The following is a 9728-nucleotide window of genomic DNA, read 5'->3' on the forward strand; positions in this document are numbered from 1 at the left end:
AACCCATATTCGCTTTTCCTGGTATCAGTTATTAGAGCAAAAGGGTTTTTAAGAATTTGGTTAACTGGCTGATCATTGGGTTGTAGTCCCTGAAGGAATGTACTGAGAAAAGCTGAGTAAACCAATTAAACTGAGAGTGAATTGTTCTCACGACTGCATTATATTACGGTTCCGGAGGTCCCTGGGTGATTGCCATCATCACCCATCAATGGAACTAAACCGATCACGAAGTGCTAATTTTAGACTTCAGTATATTCAAATTACAAAGCAAGACCATTCTGATGGTTTCTGGGTGCGGTTCCCGGTTCAGTCTAGGAAACTTTTGAGTTGGAATCGGTCTCGACTTTCCTGGGCATTAGAGTGGGGCCCAGTGTATGGAAAAAATGCAAACTTCATCCAATCAAGTGAGAGTTTTTCTGAATCATTTTGGGACCCCAATCAACTGTGCAAAATATGGGCTCGATTGGTTGGGTTCTTGCTTTCGCAGTTAATAACTGTGGAAGTGCTTAAAGAACACTTAGTAGCGAGGCGGCAATAAGTCCCCGAGAAACCAGATTAGATGTTAAAACTTCAAAGTTCCATATATATGACATTGTTATGTAGAGATAATAAAATATTTTGTTTGCTCTACATTGCTAAAATTTCTCCTATAGATCTATGGACTTTAAAGTCGATTTCCTATTTTCGACCCCTTACGCAATACAATTATTGTTCTATTTCTTATATGGTGATTCTTGATTTCGGTGCCCCCTAAATACTGGCGCCCTTGTTGGAGGGCCAACCGCACGCTACAATGCTATCAGAATGGCAAGGAAAATTCAAGGTAAGCCGTAGAATATAACTAGCAGAAAAAAAAGGTAAGCCTTTAATGTGGGAAGTAAAGTTTTGTAAAAGACTACATTGAGAAATGCATATTTGAAACATCGTGTATTTAATTTTGAAGTTTGTTCACGTTGAAAGGTGAAATCTAGCTGGACGTGTAAAGAGTTAAGGGCTATTGATCTAAGAATCGTAAGCTCGATTCCCACACCCAAAAAAACAAATCTGACAATTATTGTATAAAATCTGGGCATATACAATTCTGTAAGCTTTTTATACAAATATTGTATTAAAATAATACAAATCTGATTTGGATTGAATTTGGACTGAATTTGGATTGGAATTGGATTTGATTTGGGAAGATTTGGATTGGGCTACGAAATGGTGAGTTGACATCCGTGAAGGGGCGCCTAACATAGCTCTGGTTCTCACAAGTTCCAATACTCACGCTTCCACGGGTCTTCCGATGGCAATTGACCACTAGCTAAGGGTTGCGTACTTAGCTGATAGTGTAGCCTGAGCACTGTTGTCCTTTTGACATCAGCTAGAGCGAGAGGGTGCGTCCGTGGGTTCGACAGTGGGCTCTGTTGAACTTCTATAAAAAGCTGCATGTGTACCCAAGCAGGCCCTATCAAAGCGACCGTGTGCTTCTCAAAGCGCACTAGCCTAGTCCTGATGTTGAGTGCGACTTTAAACAAATTCGACCCGACTGATCGAGCGTCTGTTCACCAAGGAGGTGCGGCTCCAACAGCGTCTGTTCTGGCATCCAGCGGCTGAGTATGAAATGCTATTCCCCGGAAGCTATACCTAAGATGGCAGCCCCATCCCGGTGGATAGGAAACATTGGGCCAACAACCTACTGTTCCCGAAACATAAATTTGTTCGAGAATTCGATAATTAAAGAATACGGACTGATTTTACGGCGACGACTCTTAGCGCGAACCAACGGACACGAATAGGAACATGGAACGTTTTAACCCTGACCCAGCAGGGTAAACTGGCACAACTTGCCAATGAGGCACGCCGCATGAAGCTTGAGATCCTGGGACTGTGTGAAGTCCGTTGGTCAAACTTTGGAGAACACAGAGCGCCGTCGGGACAAGTTCTGCTATACTCTGGTTTACGAGGTGAACACGCTCCCCGGCATCGCGGAGTTGGCTTCCTACTAAGCGCTCAGGCACACTCTGCGCTTATGAAGTGGGATCCAAAAAGTGAAAGGATAATCGTTGCCAGATTTAGAACACGGGTCCGAAACCTTACTATAATCCAATGTTATGCGCCAACCGATGCTGCCAATCTACAAGACAAAGAGAACTTCTACAGTCAACTCAATGCCGTCGTAGATAGAATTCCGAAGGGTGATATCAAGATCTGTTTGGGCGACTTCAATGCGAAGATCTGATCCGACAACTCGAACCATGAGCGCATTATGGGACGCCATGGTCTCGGAGAAATGAGCGAAAACGGAGTGTTCGCAGAATTTTGTGGTAATAACGACATGGTGATCGGGGGATCGCTCTTCCCTCATCGCATCGACCGGTTCACAAGGTCACGTGGGTCTCCCGTGACGGCTTTACAGAAAATCAAATCGACCACATCTGCATCAGCTGAAAATGGAAACGGAGCTTTCTTGATGTACGAAATAAACGTAGTGCCGATATCGCGTCTGATCATCACCTCCTCATCGGTAAAATACGCCTGCGCATTGCGCGGATTCGTCAGCAGGAGGAGAGAGTTGGACGACGATTCAACACACGCCGACTGGAACATGCCACGGTGAAATGGTCCTTCGTTGAAGAACTGGAGACGGGTGCTGCAGATATTCCGGAATGTGCCAGCGTGGAAGACCAATGGACCGCCATCAAGAATGTCTTCATCGCCACCAGCGAGAACAATCTGGGCGAACTGCGCACCCAGAGAAAACAATGGATCACCGATGAGACGACGAAGGAGAGAGAGCCGCCGCAACCGGGGACATTCGCCTCCTCTACGATATCTCACGACGCTTAAGCTGGGCGAAGATGAATGCAACGAAGCCTGTGAAAGACGTGAATGATCAGTTATTGACCGACCCAACTGACCAGCTGAAACGCTGGTTCGAGCACTTCGAACAACTTTTTCAAGTGCCAGCCAGGCCATCACCACCTCGGCATGATCTGCCTAGGATCCGACGTATAACACGCGTCAATACCGAAGCTCCATCACTGCTAGAGATTCAAACAGCCATCCAAAGCATGAAATCGAATAAAGCCCCGAGGGTCGATCGCATATCAGCCGAGATGCCCAAAGCTGACCCCATGTCATCCGCTCAACTACTGCATCGTTTATTTCGTAATATCTGGGACACCGCAACTTTCCCGGTCGACTGGATGCAAGATATCTTAGTGGAGGTGCCCAAAAAGGGTGACCTGACTGTATGCGATAACTGGCGAGGCATTATGTTGCTGTGTACCGTTCTCAAAGTTCTATGCAAAATTATCCTAGCCCGGATTCAGGAGAAGATCGATGCGACTTTCCGGCGGCAGCAGGCTGGATTCCGTGCCGGAAGATCCTGTGTGCACCATATTGTCACGCTCCGCATAATTCTGGAGCAGATCAACGAATTCCAAAAGTTCCTTTACTTGGTATTCATTGACTACAGAAAAGCTTCCGATCGTCTCAATCACGAGAATATGTGGGGCGCCCTGAGACGCAAGGGGGTTCCTGAGAAAATCATCGGCCTCATCGAAGGACAGTACCAGGCCTTTTCGTGTAGAGTTCTGCACAATGGGGTCCTGTTCGACCCTATCCGGGTCGTAGCTGGTGTGAGGCAAGGATGTATTCTATCACCGTTACTGTTCCTCATCGTAATCGACGAGGTTCTGGTAGATGCGATTGACCGTGAACCAAACCGCGGGCTGTTAAGGCAGCCTATAACCATGGAGCACCTAAACGACTTCCAATTGGCTGATGACGTTGCACTCCTCGCGCAACGGCGCTCTGATATGCAGAGTAAGCTCAATGACATTGCCGAGCGCTCCTCTTCGGCAGGTTTAGTCATCAACGTCAACAAAACCAAATCGTTGGATGTAAACACGGTGACTCCTTCCAGTTTCACAGTAGCCGGGCAACCATCGGAGAATGTTGAAAGCTTCCAATATCTTGATAGCCAAATGGCGTCAGACGGCGGTACCAAGATCGACATAGGCGCACGGATCAAAAAAGCAAGGGCTGCCTTTGCGAGTTTAAGAAATATCTGGAAAACAGGCAGATAAGTGAACGCACCAAAATACGAATTTTCAACTCTAACGTGAAATCTGTGCTGTTATACGCTAGCAACAGGTTAAAGCGATAGCCGGGCAACGCTCAGGATGGAGATCTTTCAAGTCGGCCCTTCGTGGGAGGTGTACAGGATCCATAAGTAAAAAAGTAAGTTGGATTGGATTTGAACTGGATTTGGTTTGGATTTGAATTAGATTTGGATAAGATTTGGATTGGATTTAGATTGGATCTGGATTGGATTTGGGTAGAATATGATTGGGTTTGGTTTGGATTGGATTGCATTTGCATTGGATTTGAGTTGGGATTAAGTTTGAATTTGAGTTGGATTTGGATTGGATTTGGATTAGATTTGAATTGGGTTTGGATTGGATCAGGTTTGGATTTGAACTGGATTTGGATTGGATTTGAATTAGATTAGAGTTGGTTTTGTATTGGATTTGGACTGGATTTGGATTGGATTTGCATTGGATTTGGTTTGAATTTGAGTTGGATTTGGATTGGATTTGGATTAGATTTGAATTGGATTTGGACTGGATTTGAATTGGATTTGGGTTGGATTTGAACTGGATTTGGATTGGATTTGGATTAGATTTGAATTGGATTTGGACTGGATTTGGATTGGATTTGGATTGGATTTGAATTAGATTTGAGTTGGGATTTGGTTTGTATTTGAGTTGGATTTGGATTGGATTTGAATTAGATTTGAATCTGATTTGGACTGGATTTAGATTGGATTTGAACTGGATTTGGATTGGATTTGAATTAGATTTGAATTGGATTTGGATTGGATTTGGATTGGATTGGATTTGCATTGGATTTGAGTTGGGATTTGTTTTGGAGTTGGATTGAATTTTGATTGGATTTGTATTGAGACATGGATTGGATTTGGATTGACTTTTCATTGGATTGGATAAGGATTGGATGTGGGCCCTCTTTAGCCGTGCGGTAAGACGCGCGGCTACAAAGCAAGACCATGCTGAGGGTGGCTGGGTTCGATTCCCGGTGCCGGTCTAGGCAATTTTCGGATTGGAAATTGTCTCGACTTCCCTGGGCATAAAAGTATCATCGTGTTAGCCTCATGATATACGAATGCAAAAATGGTAACCTGGCTTAGAAACCTCTCAGTTAATAACTGTTAAAGTGCTTAATGAACACTAAGCTGCGAGGCGGCTATGTCCCAGTGTGGGGATGTAATGCCAAATAAGAAGAAGAAGAAGAAGAAGGATGTGAATTGGTTTAGTAATGGTTTAGAGAATCAATAGTTTTAAACAGAGTTAACTGAGCAGCTTTAGGACAGCGTCAATGTTTTATAGCTACAAATAATAAATTCACAGCTGTTAAAGGTGTTTAAACAAATTCGCCGGTATGAAATAAGAATACAATTAAATTTGTAAAAAAAAACAAATAATTTGGTTATCAGATATTCATGAACGATTTTTATTTTAGAATTTGTTAGTGCATGCAATCTTAGAATTCAAGGAGACTTGATCCCTTTTTATGATATACTATTTTGTGAACTGCAAGACGGTGTCACTTGAGCACAATTATCTACACAAAACTCGTATACTTTACACGAATACACAACTATTTATTTGCACAACTGTATCCGGTACTTTCCCGAGTATAACTGCTCTTTTTCTACCTTCTGCGTATTCAGGCTACTATGATCATTTTCCACTAATCCATCTTCGACCCTACAATCCCTCTTTGCTTTTATTATATTAGTGTGGTATATAATCATTATGCCTAATGGGCTGACTTAACGGATCTGACGAGCAAGGTGAGTCAATATTCTTCAGATGGGTTACATACAACTCGTCGATACTCTTTTCCCGATACACACGAAAGAACCGCCTACTCTTCGAACTACTTCACATTCCTCTAGTGAGAAATCAGTGTCCAGTTTGTTGTTTTTCCTTATTCTTTTAGCCAAAACTCGATCTCCTACTTCGATGTCGCGCTTCCTAGCTTTTCTTCGGTTATCTGCATAAATTTTACCTTTTACTTTGGAAACTTTCTCTCAATTACGTATTTCTCCGTCTTGTAGTGCCATTATAATTATTTAATCCTACCTTTAATCATCGTCGCCAATTGTAACATTTGGGTACCGTCAACTGGGGGGAAGCTGATCATTTTTAAGACAAAACATGCAATAACAATGTGTGTTTACATTTTAAATCGAAACAAATATTTTCAAAACATGTACTGCTATACGTTGCAATAATCAACAACTTTAGTTTTCTGAAATGCGTTCGCATTTATTAAAATAAATTAAATTATCACACAGTTTTTGAGTAATCTGGTTTGGGGTGAAGTTGATCAAGACAGCTCTACTAAAATCATTATGACCTAGTAGTCAAAATACCCTACGTTATTTGTATAAATGTTGAATTTACTACGTAAAGAAGTCTACGAAGTCAATATTTGAAACGAAAATAGCGTCATTTATGACTATCTCTCACTTTCTTCCACAAAATACATTTTCATGGTTATAATCGAAAAACTCGGATTTCTACCTAGCGGTAACATTACTTGAACGGAGAATACTGTTGACTACCGTTTCATAAAAAAATTTGGCACTTTTGACTGACACTTCAACTGATCATCTTCACCTCAATGATCATCTTCCCCCCAGTTGACGGTACTTCAAGACGGTGTCACTTGATCACAATGAACTACGCAAAACTCGTATACTTTACACGAATACACAACGCTTTATTTGCACAACTGTATCCGGTCCTTTCCCGAGCATATCTGCTCATTTTTCTACCTTCTGCGTATTCAGGCTACTATGATCATTTTCTACCAATCTACCGACTCACCGACCCTACATAATAGTCGAACCTTCTCAATCTCGCTCGGGTTGTTTTTGTTTTTCAAATTGTCAATCCTTTATTTGATTGCAGCATCGCACTCTAGATTGATTTGTATTTGAACTTGATGGTTTTCTTCAGAACTCATAAAAACGTAGTATTTTTACATTTTTTAACTTTCCCAACGAAATGTTTTATCTTTTAGTATAGGTATATAAACACAGCTTATCAAAAAACGAATTGATTAGTTAGCAAATTTTGCAAATCGGTCCATCCGTTCGTGAATTATATTGCCTCAAAGAAAATGTAAACTCATTATATACAGAAAAAGAAGATACTCAATAATTCATTTTTCGAGCCAATCTTTCATCAAATTTAACAAATCTGCAAATAATTGGACACATGAGAACAATTTTTCTTCGCCAAATTTGTGTATGGGTGAATATTGAGGGATCATGCGTCTCCATATTGATTTAACATCCTTAAATCCAAATATCCTAAAATTGAGGAAGAATGTTAACATTTTTATCAGTACACACCATTTTGTATATCTATGGCTCTGTGCTGTGAGAAAATTATAGTATTTGGTCAATATTAGGAGAAGATAGGAAGAGGCGGTTACACAATTAGGTGAATCAACTGAATTTGACGACTTCAATGTTTTATGACAGTCACTTACCTATTTTTTATGCAACATCACGACTTGTCTCATGGCGCCATATAATACGCATATGATTCCAAGCGTTAAAGCTCAAATAAAATGATAAATGTTGTCTGATCATTTGCCAACTAGGCCCATTTGAACATTTGGCATGAACTCATCGATGATATCGCATTACTCACAAATATTTACATTCCAAAGATTATCACCTCACGCTGGTCCAGTAATCGTGTAACACTTGTGCTCACTCCATACATTCAGTTTCAATAAAATTAAAATCAATACGATCCTGTTGCTTACAACCAATAATATGCATATGGATTGACTTACCTTTCGAGTGCGAATCTTCAACGCCAGCGACGAAGCCGACTCCATCAGTATCAGGTTCCGGATCGGGGGCATCTTCTGCCCATGCTCGCCGTAGATCGTCCTCAGAAACCATCGCACCAGCAGTACCAGGAACTTGTGACTCACGTTCAGAACCGTTTTGCCCAGGCTGTGCGGTTTTCGTGTATCTACGAAGCTACTCGTAGACGGCTGCTGCTTTTGATCCCCGTCCATTCCGGTCCACGCATTCAAACCCCTCAGCAATGATTTCGCTTTGTACCGCAGCCGTTCTCGCAGTCTCATCGAATGTGTGCCGTTGTTGTTGACTTGATGGCTCGTTGGTAGTCGAGAGGCGACTACTAGTGACCGCGTGCACTTAGACCAGCTGACCAGGGGAAGCGGTGAACTAAGTGGCAATTGCGCTCCGCTGCTCAGTCTCTCACGCTCTCGCGGCGCAGAGAACTGGATAAGGCTGGTTATCGTGTCGGTCTCGGTCGGCACTGTGTCGGGAAGAAGAAAGGTATGAAACAATGAGATAGGAGTAAATAATTATTGCACTTTTTATTTCATACACTGTTTGACTGGAAAAGTACTTTGGTCGAACGCGAACCGCGAAAGGAATATATTCTACGGCGGTTTTGCAAGTTGTCGTCCACACAATTAGGTCTGGTTGATTGCATAGAGCTGGTAGATGTTTTGGTCGATGACCTGTTTATTTTAGTTGTCTGTTCGCAAGTACAACATGTTACATCATGAAACGGTTCCGTTGCGGTTAAGTTATATCCGGGCCTTTATACACGATCCAACATTCTTGGAAAATGGATTACTGAGCTGTTCTTTTTTAAATTAAAGTGTAGCCTTTCAAATTTAGGATTCTGTAAATAAAGAAAACGTACGAATGTACCAATGACAATTTGTCTAGGTATATTTTTGTTTTTCTATTACAACAAAGTTAACAACCTAAATACTATAATTTCGCAGTGGAAACCTCGGAGTTGCATTCGACAAAGTCTGGTTGATTACTATTGAATTTGATAACCATCGGCCGTTGCACCGTTGTAAAGTAGTTATGAAGAAATTAGTATACTTTTAAAATTGCTGCCTCGCATCGCAGCTTAGTGTTCTTTAGGCACTTTCACAATTTTTAACTGCGAGGTTTTTAAGCCATTTTCGCATTTGTATATCATAAGGCTAACACGATGATACATTTTGCCCGAAAGTTTCCTAGACCGGAACGGGAATCGAACCATGCCACCTTCAGCGTGGTCTTGCTTTGTAGCCGTGCTTCTTACCGAACGGTAAAGGACTTTTTTACGTGAAAAAAAAACAACAATATAATCCACCTAGCGATGATGGTGTCTTTCTAGCTCGTTTGGCTTCGCCTTAGAATCCTAAAAAGGATCGAAAGGATCGGTTCATCCGACAATCCGAGTTTTTTTTGTGTTAAATTTTCATAAGCGCCAATGTAATATACGACTGAAGTGTTCCCGACGAATTGTTAAAAATAATGGAATAATAATAGCTAGCTGACAAGTAACAAGTGAAAACCGTTTCACTAAACAAACTCTAAAATATTGTTTGTTCGAACATAATTTTCTGATATTTCAATTATTTTATATTTACTCTAAATGTGTTTTAGTTAGTTGTTACAATATATCTTTGTTGTTGAATACTTATGTGCTGAAAATGAAACTTTTATCAAAAGAAAGGTCTAGAGACCCGACAGATTTTTAGCCATTTGTAATAAAATCTTTTGCAACAACTCTGACTCACAAAGACGCGAGCTAGTAAACAATCTAATCTATATAGGTTTTTGCGTTATCACAGTAACGAAGCAGCTGCTAGTT

At 41.3% G+C, this 9728-nt stretch overlaps 1 protein-coding gene across 1 annotated transcript in view; it reads right to left on the bottom strand.

Annotated features, from left to right (window-relative positions):
* The window catches only part of LOC134203368 (fatty-acid amide hydrolase 2-B-like), a 30534-nt gene extending 21812 nt beyond the window's left edge, over window positions 1-8722 (bottom strand). Inside the window, exons 1-2 of the mRNA XM_062678239.1 lie at window positions 8454-8722; window positions 7885-8381 (exon numbers count right to left, since the gene is read on the bottom strand). Of these exons, the coding sequence (XP_062534223.1) occupies window positions 7885-8184 (300 nt within the window). The 5' untranslated portion in view covers window positions 8185-8381; window positions 8454-8722. The remainder of the gene's footprint in view (window positions 1-7884; window positions 8382-8453) is intronic.
* Window positions 8723-9728: the final 1006 nt, after the last annotated feature.

Source organism: Armigeres subalbatus, unplaced genomic scaffold, assembly GCF_024139115.2.
Source record: "Armigeres subalbatus isolate Guangzhou_Male unplaced genomic scaffold, GZ_Asu_2 Contig1821, whole genome shotgun sequence".
Taxonomy (NCBI): domain Eukaryota; kingdom Metazoa; phylum Arthropoda; class Insecta; order Diptera; family Culicidae; genus Armigeres; species Armigeres subalbatus.